Source organism: Piliocolobus tephrosceles, chromosome 10 (assembly GCF_002776525.5).
Source record: "Piliocolobus tephrosceles isolate RC106 chromosome 10, ASM277652v3, whole genome shotgun sequence".
NCBI lineage: Eukaryota > Metazoa > Chordata > Mammalia > Primates > Cercopithecidae > Piliocolobus > Piliocolobus tephrosceles.
In genome coordinates this window covers 106673695-106697023 of record NC_045443.1, presented here as the reverse complement: position 1 = coordinate 106697023, position 23329 = coordinate 106673695, and the positions used below count along the sequence as shown (strand labels likewise).

Genomic DNA, 23329 nt, shown 5'->3' with positions numbered 1-23329 from the left:
GAAAGGGTACAACAGCCTCCACTGAGTGCCCCACAGTGGTATTTTGACGATGGCATGAGACCACACCTACAAAGTACTGGCACACTTAAAGCACCCCATGAATGGTAGTGGCTATTACTGTTGTATCCATCAGCCTTGAATTGGAGTTACTGAGAAGACATCTGCCTTCCCCAAAGGAACCCAAGTTCCTGGAGGGCGGAGGTCATGGTTCCCAAACATTTTTGTGACCGTTCCTGCTACTAGATGCAGGCCTTATGCATGGGAGGTGTGCATGAATGTTTATGGACCAGGTAAACATATCCTAAGAAAACAAGGGATGGAGGCAGAGATTCAGCTACGAGGGTATTCCTCACTGTGCTGCTGATAATAGCAAAAAAAAAAAAAAAAAAGGAGAAACAGCCTGAATATCCACTACTTATAGGGGATTACTCACACTTTTTTCTAAGAGACAGGGTCTTGCTCTGTTGCCCAGGCTGGAGTGCAGTAGCACAATCATTGCTCACTACAGCCTTGATCTCCCAGGCTCAAGCGATCCTCTTCCCTTAATCTTTCGAGTAGCTGAAACTACAGACATGCATCACCATCCTCAGCTAATTTTTTTTTTTTTTTCGTAGAGATGGGGGTCTCACTATGTTGCCCAAACTGGTCTCGAACTCCCTAGTTCAAGCAATCCTCCTGCCTTGGCCTCCCAAAGTGCTGGGATTACAGGCATGAGCCACCACATCTGACCACATTTTTTTTCAGAGATGGGGTCTTGCTATGTTGCCCAGGCTAGAGTGTAGTGGCTATTCACAGGAACGATCATAGCACACTGCAGACTCCAACTCCTAGGCAAAAGCATCCTCCCTCCTCAGCCTCCTGAGTATTTGGGACTACAGGCTTGCACCACCCTGCCTGGCCAGGACTATTCATACATTTTAAGGCGCACCTATTTAAAGGAACACTATGGATCCAGTAAAAGTATGTTGTAGGCAGGGACTGGTAAACATTGTCTGTCAAGGGTCAGAGAGTAAATACTTTAGATCTGGTCAGTCTCTGTCCCACCACTCAAATCCTCCAGTGAGGCACAAAAGCAGCCATAAACTAGGCACAAATAATAAATCAATGAGCTTGGCTGCATTCCAATAAAACTTTATTTATAGACACTGAAATTTGAGTTTCATGTAATTTTCACGTGTCACAAAACAATCTTCTTCTTTTGACTTTTTTTTCAATAACTTAAACATGAAAAAACCATTCTCTGCTTGCAGGCCATAACAAAACAGGCAGCGGGTCATAGTTTGCCAAGCCCTGTGTTAGAAAAATACTTAATGCTGAATGAAAAAGTGAGTTACAGAATATTCTGCATGATTCAAGTTTATAAATTAAAACATATCTGCACAGGAAAAAAAAGTGAAGAACATGCAACTGTTAACAAACATCACAGGGGTGGAATTACGGGTGATTTTGTTCCTCTTTTTTGCTTATCTATAATTTTCTGAATTGTCAACCACAGACAATCACTTTGGTAATTTTTTTTTTTTTTTTTTTAGACGGAGTCTGGCTCTGTTGCCCAGGCTGGAGTGCGGTGGCCGGATCTCAGCTCACTGCAAGCTCCGCCTCCAAGGTTTACGCCATTCTCCTGCCTCCGCCTCCCAAGTAGCTGGGACTACAGGCGCCCGCCTCGTCGCCCGGCTAGTTTTTTGTATTCTTTAGTAGAGACGGGGTTTCACCGTATTAGCCAGGATGGTCTCGATCTCCTGACCTTGTGATCCGCCCGTCTCGGCCTCCCAAAGTGCTGGGATTACAGGCTTGAGCCACCGCGCCCGGCGGTAATTTTTTTTAAGTGCAATAAAATGAAGACAAAAAAGAAAAGAAACAAAACCAAGTAGGTAGAGCTACAAAGCACTCAGGCACTGAGATGCCTACGCTAATCTGCTCAGAAAATGACCCTAAATGAGATGCCTGCTCAAGTTCATGTCGATTCGCCCGGGCTTCAGCTTCAAAAAGACCGCCTTCCACAACCATCAGCCTTCTGGAGGCCAAGGAAAGAAAGCGGGGAAGGGGTGCCCCTGCCCATGGGCTGATCTTTAGGTACGTGTGTGCTCCGGAGCACCCTCCTCCAAGCAACGTCATCCCCAAGTCCAGCCTCCTTCCTCCCCTCCCGCCAAGGCCAGCTAGAGTTTCCAAGGCGGTCACCATCTCCCCAGCAGCCAACTCAAGCCCGTGTTTCTTTGGATAGGGGTGGGGGTAAAGGGGATGGTGCTAAGAGGACATACAGCTTGACTTCAAGGGGAGGGAAGACTGCATAAGTTTGTAAAAGATCACGGTCATTCCAATTGCACGCTTACTTACTTTACTTCGCGATCAGGGAAACAGACCTTGCACTTGGCAGGACTCATGTTGACCACCCCGCCGGCCAATCCCACCGGGCTCCCGCGGGGGTGCAGAGCATGCACCCCTTAACCGCCTGAAGCCGACCCGAGGCCCGGGACCCAGCAAGACAGCCAGGTCGCGACCTGGAGGCCAAGATGCGGTCCTAGAGCGCCGCGGGCGGAGTTCTGCTGCAGCCGGCGGGCGCCCAACTTCGCGCTGCGCTTGCTCCATCCCCGAAATGCGCCGTGCGGGCCAGAGCCCCGGGCCTACGCGCCCGCCCAGGCCCCACCCAGGCCCCGCCCCCACACCGACCCCGCCCCAGGAAGGCCCCTCCTTCCGGACAGAGCCCCGCCCCCGGGCCGGCCTATCTCCGACCAGCCGCTGACCTTGGGCAGCTTAAGTGAGCTGCGGAGATTTTTTTTTTAGTCTCTCTTCTGCTTTGCTCCCCAGCTCCTCGACTGCAGAAGAGTTCTAGGGTGGCACACCCCTACATATTGGCGGCAGTTGATATGCTTGAATACACACACGATAGGGAAGCGGTGGAAAATATGGGAAATTTAAAATGTGAGTCAGAGGTCGCCACTGTGCCCGTTAAAAGTCCCTGTTGTCAAGTCGACTTTTATTTTCCAAATTCCTGGTTTCTCTCATCTTTTCACCTCCACTCCCAGGGACAGGTGGCCGCGCGATCACCCAGTGTGCTTTTAGCACGCAGTTTCCACCACCTGGGTCCGCTACTAAAGCGAGTGCCTCCAGGACAGGAAAGACCCCAGCAGCCCGGTGCTGCGAAATAAACGGGTAAGACTAACATTTACTAAGTGCTCCTTTGTTCCTCTGTGTCACTTAATCCTCATGGCAATCTTATTGTTTTTATCCCCATAATACAGATAAGGAAACTGAGGCCCAGAGATGCATGTTATCTGAAGTGCCAGAGCCCAGGGTCTTGAACTCAAACTGATTCCAGTTAGAATAAATGAATGAGGCTGGGCCTGGTAGCTCATGCCTGTAATCCCAGAACTTTGGGAGGCTGAGGAAGGCAGATTACTTGAGGTCAGGAGTTTCAGACCAGCCTGGCCAACATGGTGACACCCTGTCTCTACTAATAATACAAACATTAGCCAGGCATGGTGGTGCACACCTGTAGTCCCAGCTACTCAAGAGGCTGAGGAGAATCACTTAAACCCGGGAGGCGGAGATTGAAGTCAGCCCAGATGGCAGTACTGCATTCCAGCCTGCGTGACAGCGTGAGACTCCATCTCAAAAAATAAAAAATAAACGAATGAATGCTTCTTCAAGTAATATTATAATAAATACAAAGAGCCAAAACACTACCTAGAAGTCATCGCAATAATAATAAAGGTAGCCTACTTTCATAGCAAACAAACCAAAAATAATGTAAATGCTGGCCAGTAAATTCTCTTCCGGGTCATCACTCTGTGGTTCTCCCAGTGTACACAGTAATTAAATTTGTGCACCTTTTCTCCAACTAATCTGCCTTTCACAAGTTAATTTTTCAGTGAAACTTCAGAGGGCAAAGCAGAAGTTTTTCCCTTGGTCCATACAATCATTATGCATTCTATGCATGTAACAAAATTTTACATGTATCCTATAAATGTGTAAAAATATAATATATCAGAATTATGCAAACAGGCCGGGCACGGTGGCTCATGCCTGTAATCCAAGCACTTTGGGAGGCCGAGGTGGGCAGATGACTTGAGGTCAGGAGTTCAAGACCAGCTTGGCCAATATGGTGAAACTCCATCTCTACTAAAACTACAAAAATTAGCTGGGTGTGGTGGCGAGGTGGCCTGAAGTCCCAGCTACTCTGGAGGCTGAGGCAGGAGAATCACCTGAACCCACAAGGCAGAGGTTTCAGTGAGCTGAGATCAGGCCACTACATTCCAGCCTGGGCAACATTGCAAGACTGTCTCAAAACAAACAAACAAACAAAAACATAAGAACAAATTTTAAAATACAATTAAATTCACTTCACAGGCAGGCCATGTGCAGTGGCTCATGCCTGTAATCCCAGCACTGTGGGAGGCAGAGGCAGGCAGATCACTTGATGCCAGCAGTTCAAGACCAACCTGGCCGATATAGTGAAACCCCATCTCTACTAAAAATATAAAAATTAGCCTCCCTGGTGATGTATACCTATAATTCCAGCTACTCAGGAGGCTGAGGCAGGAGGATTACCTGAGCCCAGGTAGCCAAGGCTGCAGTGAGCCATGATCTCACTGCACTACCGCCTGGGCAATAGAGTGAGACCCTTTCTCAAAAGAAAAGAAAAGAAGGCCGGGTGCGGTGGCTCAAGCCTGTAATCCCAGCACTTTGGGAGGCCGAGACGGGCAAATCACGAGGTCAGGAGATCGAGACCATCCTGGCTAACACGGTGAAACCCCGTCACTACCAAAACATACAAAAAACTAGCCGGGTGAGGTGGCGGGTGCCTGTAGTCCCAGCTACTCGGGAGGCTGAGGCAGGAGAATGGCGTGAACCCGGGAGGCGGAGCTTGCAGTGAGCTGAGATCCGGCCACTGCACTCCATCCTGGGCGACAGAGTGAGACTCCGTCTCAGAAAAAAAAAAAAAAAAACCCCAACACTACTTTAACACTGTATAGATATTCTCACTTCTCTGCTAATACAGCCTGAAAGACAGCCTCACGCATCTCTCACTATGACCCAGGGTCTCAAATAAGGGATTTCACTTAGATGGGTGGGCTCGTCATTTCATCATAGTGATCATGACCTTGCATTTTTCTCTAATTGCATTATTAGGGAATAGAAGATGGAAAGAAATGAATAATATTCAGTTGGTGCAAAACTAACTGCAGTTTCTGCCATCCATGAAAAGGGATTGCAAAAACCACGATTACTTTTGCACCAACCTAATATCCACCTCCAAGCACACCACCACCTTTATACAAACATCCGTAGTTGTGCTTTTTGATGAAACAGTTCAAGCATGGCGGTAGTTGCTGTCTCATGCATTAAGCCCTTCCTCTCAGACTTCCTAGAGGCTCAATTTTACTTGCTGGTAGTGCAGAGGGAAAACCCAGGTCAATGAACAATACACACACAAAATCAGTAAGAAAATCCGCATGCACGTGACCAGCAGCATGGTGGAAAGACCGTGCCATCCACGGGCTTGAACTTATCCTTCCCCTCACGGATGGCCTTAAGTAAATCCCTTCTCTCCACTTCCTCATCGATAAAATCATCCACATATAATTTGCCTTCATTTTTGCAGAAAACCAAAATGAAATAATCCCTTTCAATATATGGGTGGGGGGGACTGTTACATTAAGTATAGACCAGAAGTGAATGATTTTTCTAAAAAAGGGCAGTGATGCTTAAGAGGGAGGGGAATGTATGAATGGTTAGTTGCTCTGTACCTTGTATTAACTTAATACAAGAACAACTCAAAGACAGGGATCCTCTTTCCCCCAAGCTCCTAGAAAACATTTTAGGAGGCTGGGCGCAGTGGTTCACGCCTGTAATCCCAGCCCTTTGGGAGGCCAAGGAGGGCAGATCACAAGGTCAGGAGTTCAAGACCAGCCTGGACAACATGGTGAAACCCTATCTGTATTAAAAATATAAAAATTAGCTGGGCATGGTGGTGCGTGCCTATAATCCCAGCTACTCAGGAGGCTGAGGCAAGAGAATTGCTTGAACCGGGATCCGGGAGGCGGAGGTTGTAGTGAACTGAGATTGCGCCACTGTACTCCAGCCTAAGCTACAGAGCGAAACGCCATCTCAAAAAAAAAAGAAAGAAAGAAAAAGAAAACATTTTAGGAGCTAAAGAGACTTGAAAAGAGAGTTTCTGCCAGCCCCTTCCTAAGTCAATAAATGAATAAATTAAACATTATGGAAAGATCCTTGGCATTTCACTCAGGGGCACATAAAAATATTGATAGACAATTTAGTTTCCTGACTTGCTCCCAGCTTGGAGCTGATAAGAGGTGTGGGCTGGGATGACGAACAAGCAGCTGGGAGGCTGCACTGCAAGCCCGCCCAGTCTGCTATCTGGGAAGCTGGAGATGCCAGGTCCCTGGTGTCCGCTCCCTTTCCTGGTATTCCTTCACCTACCTTCGCCTGCAGGCCCCCCTCTGCATGTCCAGACCCCACAGAGCCTCATTTGCCTTCCTGGGATCCGAGGTCTGCCTTGCTAAACTGTTCTTACCTCAGTGATCCCAACATGGTCGTAAACAGTGGCAGGAAGGGACACTTCAGCATTCATCTGCTGTTTTGGACTTTATCCTTTTATCGGGACACTTTACCTGCCTTTTCAATCCTCTTCCTCCTCCATAGACACAGGTTGCTACACCTTCAAGGTGTAAGCCCAGCCAGGGCTTGGGAATAACCATGAGCACAGGCAAGAACTTTGGAGGAAGCCCACCCAACTAATGGCTACTGAACCACCTCTGGGCCGTCCACCCCCAGCACTTGCTCCCACTCGATCTCAACAATCTTCTAAGATAGGCATTAGTATTATCCTGCCTCAACAGAGCAGGAAATTGCAGCTCAGAGAGGTAATAGGAGAGGTCTGAATCCAGACCTAATTGTGGGTCCTGGGCCCTTATTCCGTGCACTGGATCTAATGACCATGATCGCACCATGGGTGCTGCTTTGAGTGCTGTGCTCACAGCAAGTCAGTGAAGCCTGATCCCAACCCTGTGAGGGAGGTTAACACTATGACTTCGTTTTAGAGGAAACGGAGGCACAGAAAGTCACAGAACTTCCCCCAAGTCACATGATGGCTAGGTGGAGAAGCCAGCACACCAGCCTCCAGCCTCAGCCACCAGCATGTTGTGCTCTTAACTATTCCACAACTCTCTCTGTAAAAATGATGGGGAATGTGCTGGCCTGTGGGCTCTCAGACCCCTTGCCCTGGCCTCCCTAAGAGGCTGTATCTCACCATCTTTGCATCCGCAGTGCCAACTGAGTGCCTGGCACCCAGCAGGGTCGCAACAACTGCTCCTGGGCCAACAAATGGATGGGACAAACCTTGGCTTCCCCACCCACCATTTCATCCCTTAGTGTGTCCTCTCTCTTGCCTAGAACCCAGACCACCTGCGGCCATTTACCAGCGAGAAAATGGTTCTAAATTAACCATTTTTTTAAGAGAGATAGGCTCTTGCTCCGTTGCCCAGGCTGGGGTACATTGGCACAATCATAGCCCACTGAAGCCTCGAACTCCTGGGCTCAAACGATCCTCCCGCTTCAGCCTGCCTGAAATTAACAAACTTTCCCCCCATTTTCCAGCTACTCTCCTTCTCTATCTCCCAGCCCCCTCCCTGCTGTCCATTCCTCCACACATAAAGGAACAAAGCCACCAACTGTTAGAGCCACAAAGAACCTCAGAGTATCCAGTCTGGCCCCTGAGAAGGTAGATGACGTCCTCAAGCTCATACAACTTAAAGGTTGTCCGTAAACTACCAATCTCCCAACCCTTCCCACTAATAGAAAGAACAAGTTAGGAGGAGGCCAGAGGTGCCCGTCCTGGAACCCAAGCGTCTTGCCCCCTGGGGGAAGGTTAGGCAGTGACACTAATACTGGCAGTTTGTTGACTGATTTCACATCCACATCTAACGAGGGTCTGGGTTCAAATGGTGCTCTGGGCCTCTGATTATCTTGCTGGGAGGCCTGGAATCTCTCTGGGCTTCAGCTTCCTTTCTAGGAAGTAAGATGATTGGTTTACTCTTTCCCCCAATATTTTTATACTGTTTTATTATTAGACATTGTTAAAATGCATTATAAAATGATACTTAGAGCAGAAAGTTAGAAAATGCAGAAGAAAATTTAAATCACTCATAATCATACCACATAAAAATGATTATTTACTATTTGGAGACACTCTTTACAGTCTCTCTAAGACATACACATACAAACACATACACATACACACACACACACACATTTATTAGGCACATTTACTAAGCAGAAGCATTTTTCGTGCTTACTATATGGCAGGAACTGTTCTAAGCATGTTATATGTAGTCCATAATCCCTTATCTGAAATTCCCAGGCCTGATGTGCTTCGGAACTTGGAAATTATTGTTTTTAGGAAGGTAAAACTTTCTGTTTCACATTATCATATTAATATTTCAGCAGCAGAATAGGATAAATAATTACTATAAATAACTCACATCAATTCAGGACAGGTTTTGCTGCCAAATGAGTTCACCACTAATTTATGAACTTCAGTTTCATAGCTTTAAGTTTCAGGCTTCCAGCTGCAATCTCAGCAATCCTGAACCTGTCCCATTCCATTCAGTCCACATGTGCACCCCATAGGGTCATACTAAGTAGGGGTACAAGCTAGGAAGAGGTGGCTTTGAACCTGAGTGTCTTATCATAGGCCTACTGTGCACTAACCACACGCTGTTTGTCCAACAGAATGGGATCACACAAACGGGGGGTTCTTGTAACCGTGCTCATTTCAGAGCATGTAAGCAGTGATTTTGCCACATCACGTAATGTTCTCATTAGCTCTGTTTCTAAGTGTTGCATGGGAATTCCAACCCTTGGGGACTGTTTCCAAGTCGAAGGAAAGGCCAAGTTCTAATCCCCGCCCTGAGATGAACCCAAAGGGGAAGAGATGGGAGGAGAGATCTTAATGCACAGCACGAGGTCATTGGATCCATATTCTCAGCCAGCCCTTGCCAGCTGGGAGAAAGGACAGAAAGGCTGAGTTTGCATGATCCTATCAGAGACAGAAGAAAAATTTAAAATTGGAGTTTCACCCCAGAACTAGTCTCCAAAGTCACAAGATACATGCAGAAAGAATTTTATGAAAACAAAAATTTACTGCTGCTAAAGAGCAACAACCATAAAATGCCTAGCCACCTGTTAATTAATTAATTCATCCATTCATTCATTCATCCGTTCATTCATTCATTCCTTCATCCATTCCCACACTCATTCATCACGTGTTTCGCATTCCCCTGTAATGCAGAATTCTGTCTTTGGCAAACTTGTTGCAGCTCATTTCATTCATGTAGTTAGCAGATATTCACAGCCTACCATGAGCCAGCACCAGCCTAGGCAGTGGGGAAAAACAGAGACCACTATAAATACGGCCCTGCCTTCAAGGAACTTGCTTTCCAGTGTAGGGAGACAGGTAATAACCAAGTAGATCATAAAAAAAAAAAAGACATAATCTTTTAGGAGCTGATTGTGGAGGCTCACACCTGTAATCCCAGCACTTTGGGAGGCTGAGGTGGGTAGATTGCTTGAGCTCAGGAGTTCAAGACCAGCCTAGCCAACACAGTGAAACCCAGTCTCAACAAAAAATACATTAGAACAAACAAACAAACTATATATATATAAAATATTTTATATATATATTATATATAAAATATTTTATATATATATATTATATATAAAATATTATATATATATATTATATATATATATATACACACACACACACACATACATATATAGCCAGACATGGTGACGCATGCCTGTAGTCCCAGCTTTTCAGGAGGCTGATGTGGGAGGATTGCTTGAGCCTGTGGGGTGGAGGTTGCAGTGAGCTGAGATTGCACCACAGCACTCCAGTCTGGGTGACAAAGTGAGACTCTGTGTCAAAACAAACAAACAAACAAAAAGGACAAAATCTCAAGAAATAATTAAATGTTGCAAAGACAACTAATCAGAGTGATTGATAAAGATACAGAAGGTGGTTGGGGGGTAGATATTTTAAATGTGAGAAGGGGACAGGAAAGGCCCTTTGAGGAAGTGACTGATGGGCAAAGAGCTAGCAGTAGAGGCAGGACTGGCTACAGAATTTGCAGGACCCAGTGCAAAATGAAAACACAGAGCCCCTTGTTGAAAAATTATTATGAATTTGGGGCTGGGTGCAGTGGCTTATGCCTGTAATCCTAGTAATTTGGGAGACCGAGGTGGGCAGATCGCTTGAGCTCACAAGTTTCCGACCAGCCTGAGCAAAATGGCAAAACCTCATCTTTACCAAAAATAAAAAAATTAGCCAGCTGTGGTAGCATGTGCCTGTAGTCCTCGCTACTCGGGAGGCTGAGATGGAAGGATCACTTGAGCCCAGGAAGTCAAGGCTACAGTGAGCCATGATCATGCTACTGCACTCCAGCCGGGGTATCAGAGCAAGATCATGTCTCAAAAAACAAAACAAAAAAGAATCTCAAGATGACGACAACAGAGCATCAAAACAAGCGCAGGGTCCCTTGAAGCAGAGGGCATGCCTGTGAAGTTAGCCCTGGTGGGAGGTCCGGGTTCAGGGGTTGGGAGAAAGAGAGTGTTTCAGTTCAGAGGGAACAGCCAGTGAAAGTCCCAGAACGGGAACACAATTGTGAGAACTCTGGGATGCTATGGGCACCGCAGGAAGGAGAAGGCCCCTTGAAGACTGCTTCAGAAAGAGCTTCCTCCCAAACCACAGACTTAACACGAGCATTTTCCATCCGTGCCCTGCCAGTCTCTCAGCTACTGGCCTGGCAGGAAGAGGCGAATATAAGGAGGTGGCCTTCCAGGGCAGAGCAGCAGTGAAGTCACTGCTGAAGGAAACTGCAGAGGGCAGAAGCAGATCCACAAATACAAGTCACTTCTTCATTGTGGCTTCCACGTGAGTCAGAACCCTCGAACAGATACCCCTGGCCTCTTCTCCCAGGCCTTAGTTGTTTGTCTTGGAAATGGGGAAAGGATTGGATCCCGTCTGGACTAGCTTAAACCTCTAGCCCCTGCTTCCATTTTGCAGAAACAGGACCTCAAACAGTAAGAAGATTTGCCAGAAGATACAGATTATTTAGCAACTTATCAAGAAAAATAATAATTTTTCTTTTTTTCAAATCAGAGTCTCACTCTGTTGCCCAGACTGGAGTGCAATGGCGCAGTCTCGGCTCACTGCAACCTCTGCCTCCCAGGTTCAAGCGATTCTCCTACCTCAGCCTCCTGAAGAGCTGGGATTACAGGCACCCGCCACCACGCCCAGCTAATTTTTGTATTTTTTTTTTTTTTTTTTAGTAGCGATGGGGTTTCACCATGTTGGCCAGGCTGGTCTCAAACTCCTGACCTTGTGATCCGCCTGCCTTGGCCTCCCAAAGTGCTGGGATTATAGGCGTGACCCGCTGTGCCTGGCCTCAAGAAAAAGAATAACTTTTTTTTCAGGAGGAGCTTCCTGGATTCAACTAACAGGGATTCTTGCTCACCATATTGGCCTTTTTGGGTCAGGCTTCATCTCAATGCTCCAGCTGGTTACATGCAGCTGGCTGGCTGGCCTGCACGCTTCACCCTTAAACATAATTTATGCTTGTTCTCACTTGTCAGTGGAGCTAAATAAAGTGTACACATGGACATAAAGAATGGAATAATAGATACTGGACATTGGGAAAGGTGGCGTGGTGGAAGGGGATGAAGAATGAGAAATTACCTAATAGATACAATGTATACTATGCAAGCAATGGCTACAGTGAGAGCCCAGGCTTCACCACTGGGAAATACATCCAAGTAACAAAACTGCACTTGTAACCCCCAAATCTAAAGAATTAAAACAAAATTTTAATGTATGGAAGGCCATGGTTTTGAACTGAGCTCCTGTGCTCAGTCCCAACAGACCAAATCAAAATGAATCACTCCTGGCCAGCTCCTCCTAATGATTCTGAACTTTGAAACTGACCAGTTTTCCAAAAAACAGGAGATTCATAGCAACCAATCAGAAGGGGTCCAGTTTACCTGAGCCAACATGATAAGAAAGTTGCGTTTGTTTTAACCCTATAAGGAAAGTCACTTTGAAACTATGAAGTGGGCTGGGTGCAGTGACTCATACCTGTAATCCCAGCATTTTGGGAGGCTTAGACGGGTGGATCACGAGGTCAGGAGATGGAGACCAGCCTAGCTAACATGGTGAAACACCATCTCTACTAAAAATACAAAAAATTAGCTGGGCATGGTGGCAGGCTCCTGTAGTCCCAGATACTCAAGAGGCTGAGGCAGAAGAATCGCTTGAACCCGGGAGGCAAAGGTTGCAGTGAGCCGAGATTACGCCATTGCACTCCAGCCTCCAGCCTGGGCGACAGAGCAAGAACCTGTCACCCTGCCCAAAAAAAAAAAAAAAGAAGGAAAGAAAAAGAAAAAAACAAACTATGAAGCTCCTCTTTGTCAAAACAAACAAACAAGAGAAAGCCTTGTTTCTGCTTTCTTCAGCCCTGTGCTGTCTATAAAGCTAAGCTCCTCTCTGCTCAGCTCTTCAGAACACCTGTTCTATTTTACAGAACGGGGTGCTGCATGATTCTAGAATGGTAAATAAAAGCCAATTTGAGTTTTCAACTAAATTTGCTGTGATTATGTCTTTTGACACCACCTGCCATGGCCTACACCCAAAACTGCTTGGGTGTTGACCTGTGGACACCAGGGTCAACAGTCTGGTGTCCCAAAGATGCCAAAATCCAAAGCCAAAAGCTCTGCAAGATAACAGAATGTTCAGCCTCATTTTATTTTATTTATTTATTTATGTATTTATTGAGACAGAGTCTCACTCTGTTGCCCAAGCTGGAGTGGCATGATCTCAGCTCACTGCAACCTCCACCTCCTGACTTCAGGCGATTCTCCCACCTCAGCCTCCCGAGTAGCTGGGAGTACAGACGTGCACCACCATGCCTGGCTAATTTTTTGTAGTTTAATAGAAATGGGGTTTCACCATGTTGCCCAGGCTGGTCTCAAACTCCTGAGCTCAGGTAATCCACCCACCTCAGCCTCCCAAAGTGCTAGGATTACAGGCATGAGCTACCTCACCTGGCCTCATTTTAATTTTAATTTTAATTTTTATAGAGACAGGGTCTCATTATGTTGCCCAGGCTGCTCTCAAACTTCTGGGCTCAAGGGATCCTCCCACCTCAGTCTTCCCAAATGCGTGAGTCACCACGCCGGGCCTCGGCCTCATTTTGATATGTGTTGTTTCTAACAGGCTGGAACACCCAGGTTTTGACATAATTTTTTCATCCAGCCAAACAGCAGAGGCAGCAGGCAGCAGCACACATGTCTAAGGCTTGACTCCCTGAAGATTCTTTGATGTGGGATTCTCACTACAGTTCATTAGAAACAACAGACACACGTGGGTCTCCTCTGTCAAAGGCCCCTGATTCTGGGGCTGGGAATGTTCCTCGAGGAAATGCCAGTGTCTCAGGAGGTGCCAGCAGAACCACCCACATTGCCCCTGGGTGTTAAAATTCTAAATTCTCAACTCTGAAAATGCTCACAGACTGGGGACAAAAGAACTAACTGTAAGTCAGTGAGCTTTAGGGCCACAGGTCACACCTCAGGAGCCTGGTGCAGCCTCCTCACTCATTTTTTTAAATTTTTAATTTTTTTTTTTTTTTTTTTTTTTGAGACAGGGTCTGTCTCTGTCACTGAGGCTGGAGTGCAGTGGCGCAGTCTTGGCTCACTGCAACCTCTGCTTCCTGGGCTTAAGTGATTCTCCCACCTCAGCCTCCCTAGTAGCTGGGACTATAGGTGCACACCATCACAACTGGCTAATTTTTATATTTATTTGTAGAGATGGGGTTTTGCCATGTTGCCCAGGCTGGTCTTGAACTCCTAAGTTCAAGTGATCCACCTACCTCGGCCATCCAAAGTGCTGGAATTACAGGTGTGAGCCACCAGGCCTCCTCATTCTAAAGATGAGAAATTGGAGGCTCAGAGAGGGGAAGGGACTCACCCAAGTTCATGCAGCACATCACTCGTCCCTGCACCGTATCATAGCCCTTTGAATCGCCCACAACCCTACAGTGTCATTCAGCTCCACATTCACTGCCTCTCCAAGATCCCTCTGTCCCTCCTGCCAGCTGTTTGCTGGGACAAAGTAAGGATAAAAGATTTATCTCCAATGCTAGGTTTCTATGCCATGAAGACACGAGGGCAGGAAATTCACTCAACATTTTGGTTTCGTTTTCCCTATGAAAGATAGTTAAGTAGGCTAGACACAGTGGCTCACGCCTGTAATCCCAGCACTTTGGGAGGCCAAGGCGGGTGGATCACTTGAGGTCAGGAGTTCAAGACCAGACTGGCCAACATGGTGAAAGCCCGTCTCTACTAAAAATACAAAAATTAGCCGGGCGTGGTGGCGGGTGCCTGTAATCCCAGCTACTTGGGAGGTTGAGGCAGGAGAATTGCTTGAACCCGGGAGGCAGAGGTTGCTGTGAGCCAAGATCGCGCCATTGCACTCCAGTCTGGGCGACAGAGTGAGACTCTGTCTAAAAAAAAAAAGAAGAAGAAAGAGAGAGAGAGAGGGATTTTTCCCCTTTATAAATGTACCAGCTCAGAAAAGCCGTGGTTTAAGCTCAAACCAGTAAAGACCCCTCAAAATGTGGCAGAAAGACAGTGGGTGGAAAGGTGGGAGACTTGCCCCCCTTTCTATTTATAATCTACCAAATATGGATGCTTTATTCTCTTTCCAAATCCCTGAGAAATATTAGTTCATTTAATCTTCACAATGATTTTGGCATCCAAGACTCAGGAAATAGTAATAATAATAATCATGTTATAAGTTTGTTGGTTTGATACATTCTTCTTTGTTTTTTTGTTTTGAGACAGGGTCTTGCTCTGTTGCCCAGGCTGGAGTGCAGTGGCACAATCATAGTTCACTGTAACTGCAAACTTCTGGGCTCAAGTGACTCTCCCGCTTTAGCCTCTCAAGTAGCTGGAACTATAGGTATGCACCACGATGTCTGGCAAATTCTGAATTTTTTTTTTTTTTTAGAGATGGGGTCTCACTATGTTGTCCAGGCTGGTCTTGAACTCCTGGCCTCAAGCGATCCTCCTGCTTCATCCTCCCAAGGTGCTGGAATTACAGGTGTGAGCCACCATGCCTGCCTACATTATCCCATTTAATCCCTTCCACATTTTACAGAGGTACTGAGGCCTGGAGAGGTGAAGGGTCATGCCCAAGGTCACACAGTAGGGGGTGGCAAAGCCAAGGGTTGCACCCCACTCCAGCTGACGCCACAGGCTGTGCTCTTCTTTCTCTTCCCTTAACCCTTCTAGAAACTCAAACACTTCCCCTGAAAAGTGTCAGTATATGGAATACTTTCCTCTTCCTTTTTCTCTGTCTTCTACTTCTAGCTACCAGGGTTAAAATCAAGCTCACTGCCTACATGGACACGTATGGAAGACCACCTCTAGACTTTTCTGATTTGGGAGGAGACAGTACAGGAGATGCTTAAAAGAATAGCCAATAAAACTTCACTCCAGAGGAGCAAAACACACTGGAAGGAAGAAATAAGACAATGAGGCCGGGCGCAGTGACTCAAGCCTGTAATCCCAGCACTTTGGGAGGCCGAGACGGGCGGATCACGAGGTCAGGAGATCGAGACCATCCTGGCTAACATGGTGAAACCCCGTCTCTACTAAAAAATACAAAAAACTAGCCAGGCGAGGTGGCGGCGCCTGTAGTCCCAGCTACCCGGGAGGCTGAGGCAGGAGAATGGTGTGAACCCGGGAGGCGGAGCTTGCAGTGAGCTGAGATCCGGCCACAGCACTCCAGCCTGGGTGACAGAGCGAGACTCCGTCTCAAAAAAAGAAATAAGACAATGAGAACAGAGATTTCCCTCTGGCTGGTGAAGTTTTGGTTGGTGGCTCTTTTCTTCTCTCTGTTCTCCTGCATTTCCCAAATTTTCTACCTGGAAGTGCTGTATTCCATTTGTAATTTGGGGGTCGCGGAGGAGAAGGTGGATAACAACATCATCAACAACAAAGCCACTGACTGCAGCCACTGGGATAGTCCCACCTGGTATGAACCTACAGGCATTCATTTCCAACAATCGAATTGATGGAGACCTTCAGAGTGTTTGAGTTTCTGCTTTTCAGGCATCACTAGGGGAAGGATGGTTTTTCAGTTGTCAGTTACCTGCTGAATGAATGAATGAATGAATGGGCTGGGTGTGGTGGCTCATGCCTGTAATCCCAGCACTTTGGGAGACCGAGGCAGGAGGATTGCTTGAGTCCAGGGGTTGGAGACCAGCCCGGGCAATATGGTGAGATTCCCATTTCTATAAAAAACTTAAAAATTAGCTAGGTGTGGTGGTGCACACCTGTAGTCCCAGCTGCCCAGGAGTGCACTGAGGTGGGAGGATTGCCTGAGCTCAGGAGTTTGAGGTTGCAGTGAGCTATGATCCTACCAGTACACTCAGCTAACAGAGTGACAGAGTAAGACCCTGTCTAAAAAAAAAAAAAAAAAAAAAAAAAAAAAAAAAAAATGAATGAATCAATGTCTCTTTAGGAGGCAGAGAGAACTGCCCCTCCCTCTAGACTACCATCCTCACTTGTGGCTCTTGCCAGCCTTGGCTCATTCATCTTAAATTATAACTACACACAAGGTCATCTTCCCCAACAAGGCTGAGGTCTTCTAGAAAGTCAGTTTCATGGCATCGAGCCCTGTGCATGCAGTAGATGCACGAGGAATGATTTCTTTCCTTTTTTTCTTTTTTGAGACAAGGTCTCCCCCTGTCAGACAGGCTGGAGTGCAGTGATGCCATCTCAGCTCACTGCAACCTCCGCCTCCTGGGTTCAAGCGATTCTCCTGCCTCAGCCTCCCAAGTAGCTGGGATTACAGGCACATGCCAGCATGCCTGGTGAATTTTTGTATTTTTAGTAGAAACAGGGTTTCACCATGTTGGCCAGGCTGGTCTTGAACTCCTGACCTCAAGTGATCCGCCTGCCTTGGCCTCCCAAAGTGCTGGGATTTTAGGCATGAGCCACTGCGCCCAGCCTCAACGAATGATTTTGAAAGGAGGGAGGGAGGGAGGGAGGGAGGGAAGGAGGGAAGGGAGGGAGGAAGGAAGGAAGGAAGGAAGGAAGGAAGGAAGGAAGGAAGGAAGGAAGGAAGGAAGCTTCTGAGAAGGCTCGTGTCTTCTCCTTTTGTGCATAGCCACCCGTGAAGTGTTGGCATCAGCAAATGGCTTGACCAAGGTGGGCATGGATTGGGAAGGGTGTGGACCCCACCTGAACTCTGCACTCCTCGGTTATAAGGAGAAAAGACACGTTACCTCATAGTGGGGACACGGTTCTCAGCTTCACCTGCGGTCAGAAGAGCCTCCAGGGATAGGGCCCCCAAGCTGGCCCGGCTGCCCTTCCTGGTAGACTCACGAAATGAGCCAGCAACAGAGTCCTCGTCGGAGGAGTAGTCATCGAAAGAGCCCAGGATGAAGTTGGTCATCAGCTGCCTCTTGATGTTTGCCTGCTTCCTGTCTTCTTTGGAGGGGGAGCCAGCTTGCTGGCCGGGGGGCCTGGCTGAGGAGGATAGGCCATTGGTATCTGGGGCCTCCAGACCTTGTATCCCGGTCCCGTTGGCTTGGAGCTCTGGGGAGGGTGCTGCGTCACTGGAAGAAAGGGGGTTTCTTGGGGGCTTCTGGTGGGAGGGTGGCAGGGAGTTTCTCCGCCGACCAGCATCTTTGGGGCCTTTGTGGGAGGCTGGCTCGGCCTGGCTGGGAGTCTTGGGCAGAGAGTGGTCCTCCCCATTTCTCTGCGGTGTCTCCCCTGAGTTGTCAGAGGCTGGAAAGGGCTCCCGGCTCAGGATGAAGTTTGCTTCTGATGTACTCTTGGTGATCGGCTTGGAGTCCGTCATTTTCCCCCAGATTTTTAAACAGGAAAAGCTCAGACAGGAGAAAATCAGACAAGACAGACAAAGAAGCAAGACCATTCAGAAAATCTGTAAGGAGAAAAGGAGAGACATTTTAGGAATTACATAATCAAGTGATTTCTCTCCTAAAGAAGCTAGTGGGGCGGGAGACTGTTGGGGTGCTGTGTATTCCAGAAACACTGGACGGGGGGAGAGGTGGGGTTCCCCTCCCTGCTCTGCCTGAAACATGCTTAGACATATTCCTTCACCCCTCTGGATCTTAGTTTCCTGCCTCTAATTTAGATATAGCAACACTTGCTCAATGTACATCATAAACGTTTATGCAAGTGAGAACTAAATGAGGTAATAATGTACATTAAGGGACTTCATTCTGGCGGCATTATTCATAATGTAGAAATGTGAAAACAGCCCAAATATGCATTAACTGATGATTGTAGAAACAGAATCGATCGATCTATGGATAAACAGGTGGATCCAAACAATGGGACATTCTTCAGCCATAAAAAGAAGGCTGGCTGGGCGCAGTGGCTCAGGCCTGTAACCCCAGCACTTTGGGAGGCTGGGGTGGGTGGATTGCTTGAGGCCAGGAGTTTGAGAACAGCCTGAGCAACATGGCGAAACCCCATCTCTACTAAAAATACAAAAATTAGCCAGGCTTGGTGGTGTAATCCCAGCTATTCGGGAGGCTGAGGCATGAGAATCACTTGAACTAGGGAAGTAGAGGTTGCAGTGAGCCAAGATCATACCACTACACTCAAGTCAGTCAAAAAAAAAAAAAAAAAAGAAAAAGAAAAAAAGAACCAGGCACGGTGGCTCACACCTGTAATCCCAGCACTTTGGGAGGCCGAGGCGGGTGGATCACGAGGTCAGGAGATCGAGACCATCCTGGCTAAGACAGTGAAACCCTGTCTCTACTAAAAATACAAAAAACTAGTCAGGCGTGGTGGTGGGCGCCTGTAGTCCCAGCTACTCAGGAGGCTGAGGCAGGAGAATCGCTTGAACCTGGGAGGCAGAGGTTGCAGTGAGCCGAGATCATGCCACTGCACTCCAGCCTGGGCAGGAGAGTTAGAGTCCATCTCAAAAAAAAAAGAAGAAGAAAGAAAGAGAATTGAAGGCCCAATACATGCTACAATGTGGATGAACCTTAAAAACTGCTAAGTTAAAGAAGCCAATCACAAAAGGTCACATGTTATACGATTCCAAGTCTATGAAGTGTGCAGAACAGGCCAATCTTGAGAGACAGAAAACAGATGAGTGGTTGCCAGGACCTAGTGGGATGGGGCTGATGGCTACAGGGTGTAGGGTTTCTGTTTGGGATGAGGAAAATGTTCTAGAGCAGATTGAGGTGATGGTTGTACAACTCTATGAATACAGTTAAAAAACAGTGACTTGTCCTTTACATGAGTGGATTGTATGCCATGTGACTTATCTCTCAAAACAGCTGGGGTTTTTTGATTTTTGTTTTGAGATGGAGTCTCACTTTGTTGCACAGGCTGGAATGCAGTGCTGCAATGTCTGCTCGCTGCAATCTCTGCCTCCTGGGTTCAAGCAATTCTCCTGCCTCAGCCTCCTGAGCAGCTTGGGCTACAGGCATGCACCACCATGCCTGGCTAATTTTTGTATTTTTGTAGAGACAGAATTTCACCATGTTGACCAGGCTGCTCTCTAACTCCTGACCTCAAGTGGTCCTTGGCTTCCTAAAGTGCTAGGATTACAGACATGACCCACCGCACCCAGCCAAAGCTGGTTTTTTTTATATTATTATATTATAATATTATATTAAAGTTATTATATTCCACTTTATAAATGAAAGGGAATTGTTGCTTCTGTCATCATCATCATCATCCTAGTATTATTATCATACAGTCAGTCATCATCATGGCCCTGGAGGGAGGAAGGGCACCATCGCCCCCACCGTGGGGTATGCTTACAACTAGCACAGAAGCCCAGCAAGCCTCAGGAGTGTTTTCTGTTCCAGGGTCTAGACCATTGCCTGGTATGCAGTGAGGGCTTACAAGTGTGTGTTGAAAGAATGAACCCAGGTATTCCAATCTCTAACCCACACCTCTTTCTGTCACCCTAACTCTGCCCTACTAATGAATAGATCATTGTTATTTGAAGGAAATCTTGTTTTAAAAATGAGCCCAGCGTAGTGGCTCATACCTGTAATCCCAGCACTTTAGAAGGCTGAGACAGGCAGATCACCTGAGGTTGGCAGTTTGAGACCAGCCTGGCCAACATGGCGAAACCCTGTCTCTACTAAAAATACAAAAATTAGCTGGACATGGTGGTGGGTGCCTGTAATTTCAGCTAGTCAGGAGTCTGAGGCATGAAAATCACTTGAACCTGGGAGGCGGAGGTTACAGTGAGCCGAGATCATGCAGCTGCACTCCAGCCCGGGCAACAGAGTGAGACTTTGTCTCAAAAAGAAAAGAAAAGCCTGGCAGGCGGAGGTTGAAGTGAGCCAAGATGCCACCACTGCACTCCAGCCTGGACAACAGAGTGAGACCCTATTTCAAAAAAAATTTTTTAATGGGACCTCTGTCTATGTGTTGAAATTTCTGAACCAATTTTGCCACAATTATATACTAGAAGCACTACAAAAGCAGGACCACAAAGCTCAACATGTCAATTTGGTATCTAAAAAACTTTTTTTTTTTTTTGAGTCAGAATCTCACTCTGTCGCCCAGGTGGGAGTGCAGTGGCGTAATCTCGGCCCACTGCAACCTCTGCCTCCTGGGTTCAAGAGATTCTTGAGCCTCAGCCTCCCTAGTAGCTTGGATTACAGGTGCCCACGACCATGCCAGGCTAATTTTTTTATTTTTTGTAGAGATGGGGTTTCACCATGTTGGCTCAGCTGGTGTCGAACTCCTGACCTCAAATGATCTGCCCGCCTCTGCCTCCCAAAGTGCTAGGATTACAGGCGTGAGACACTGCGCCCAGCCATAAAGCTTTGTCTTTTAAAATTTCAACACAATGTTTTTAAGGGAAGTGGGAAAGTTCTCAATATTTCCCAGAACTAAACAATCCGAGTACTTCTTGCACACTTTCAGCAACAGAATTTACTGATATGTTGCCAAGGCTATTTTCTAGGTAGTACACAGGGTCAGAAAGGTTTTTTCCTTTCAAGATCATCTTTTTTTTTTTTTTAAGAAAAGTCAGTCAAGGGTGGCTCAATGTCAATGTAACATGCCACATTAACAGAACAAAGAAGAAAACCACATGATCATCCCAAATGATGCAGGAAAAGCATTTGACAAAATGCAACACCCTTTCATGATAACAACATTCAGAAAATTAGGAACAGAAAGGAACTGCAATATAATAAAGTACATTTATGAAAAATCCACAGCTAACATCATACTCAATGGGGAAAGACTGACAGCTTTACGCAGGAATAAGACAAGGATGCCCACTTTCATCAATGCTATTCAACACCGTACCGGAAGTTCTAGACAAAGCAATTAGACAATAAAATGAAATAAAAGACATACAAATTAGGAAGGAAGAAGTAAAGCCACCTCTATTCACAGATTACATGGTCCTATATATAGAAAATGCCAGATAATACACACACAGAAAACCTTGGTATTGTAGAGGTAATAAAAATAATTAAGCAAAGTTGCAGGATACAAGGTAAATACACAAAAATAGTTGTGTTTCTATATATCAGTGGTAAATAATCTGAAAAGGAAATTAGGAAAACAATTCCATTTATAATAGCATTCAAAAGAATAAAACATCTAGAAATAAATATGTTTAATTTCAATTTTTCCTTTTTCTATTATTGCCTATCACACTGTTTCCTACCTAGGAATAAATTTAACCGAAGAAGTGGAAGACCTGTACACTGAAAACTACAAAACATTACTAAAAGAAATTAAAGAAGAATTAAATAAATGGAAAGACATACCTTGCTCATAGATTGGAAGACTTATTGTTAAGATGTCCACATTATCCAACGGAATACACAGATTCATATGGAATTTCAAGGGGCCCCAATCAGCCAAAACAATCTTAAAAAATAAGTTTGAGGATTCACATTTCCCAATTTGAAAACTTACTACAAAGCTACAGTAAACAAAACAGCATGGTATTTAGCATAAGCTAGACACATAGACCAATGGAATAGAAACTTATACATCTATGGTCAATCTATTTTTGACATGGATATCAAGACCATCCAATGGAGAAAGAATCATCTCTTCAACACATGGTGCTGGGACAACTGGATTTCCACACGCACAAGAATAAAGTTGGACCCCTACTTCATATCACATAAAATCATTAACTCAAAATGGATCGAAGACCTAAATATAAAAGCTAAAACCATAAACCTCTTAGAAGAAAACATAGGAGTAAATCTTCATGACCTTGGATTTGGCAATCAATTCTTAGATATGACACCACAAGTATGAGCAACATAAGAAAAAATAGGTAAATTGGACTTCATCAAGATTAAAAACTTTCGTGAATCATAGGATGCTATCAAGAAAGTGAAAAAATAACCTACAGAATGGGAGAAGCATTTGCAAACCATACATGTAATAAGAGTCTAGTGTCCAGAATATATAAAGAACTCCTAAAACTCAACAACAAAAAGACAAACAACCCAATTTTTAAGTGGACAGAGGACTTGGATAGACATTGCTCCAATGAAGATATACAAATGGTCAATAAATAGATGAAAAGATATTCGACGTGCTTAGGTGTCAGGAAAATGCAAATCATATAATCACAGTGAGATACGACTTCACATGCACTAGGATGGCTATAACCCAAAAGAGAGAGACAGAGAGAATAACAAGTGTTGGTGAAGAGGTACAGAAGTTGGAACTCTTTTTTTTGAGACGGAGTCTCATTCTGTCGCCCAGGCTGGAGTGCAGTGGCGCCATCTCGGCTCACTACAAGCTCCGCCTCCCGGGTTTACGCCATTCTCCTGCCTCAGCCTCCCGAGTAGCTGGGACTACAGGTGCCCGCCACCTCGCCCGGCTAGTTTTTTGTATTTTTAGTAGAGACGGGGTTTTACCGTGTAGACCAGGATGGTCTCGATCTCCTGACCTCGTGATCCACCCGTCTCGGCCTCCCAAAGTGCTGGGATTACAGGCTTGAGCCACCGCGCCCAGCCCAGAAGTTGGAACTCTTAACCATTGCCAGTAGGAATTTAAAATGGTGGAGCTGTTGTGGAAAAGAGTTTGGTGGTACCTTAAAAAGTTGAACATAGAATTATCATATGATCCAGCAATCTCACTCCAAGGTATATCCCAAAAGAATTAAAAACAATGACTCAAACAAATACATAGCAGTACTATGGCTATCTTTATGATGCCCAAGCCTTGTTCTTAACCCAGGATTTCTCAACCATGGCAC

At 46.0% G+C, this 23329-nt stretch overlaps 1 protein-coding gene across 1 annotated transcript in view; it reads right to left on the bottom strand.

The window, feature by feature from the left end:
- ACACB (acetyl-CoA carboxylase beta) overlaps positions 1–18019 on the bottom strand; it is a 134652-nt gene extending 116633 nt beyond the window's left edge. Inside the window, 1 exon segment of the mRNA XM_026454618.1 lies at positions 17367–18019. Coding sequence (XP_026310403.1) covers positions 17367–18019 — 653 coding nt within the window.
- Between the last annotated feature and the right edge of the window lie 5310 nt (positions 18020–23329).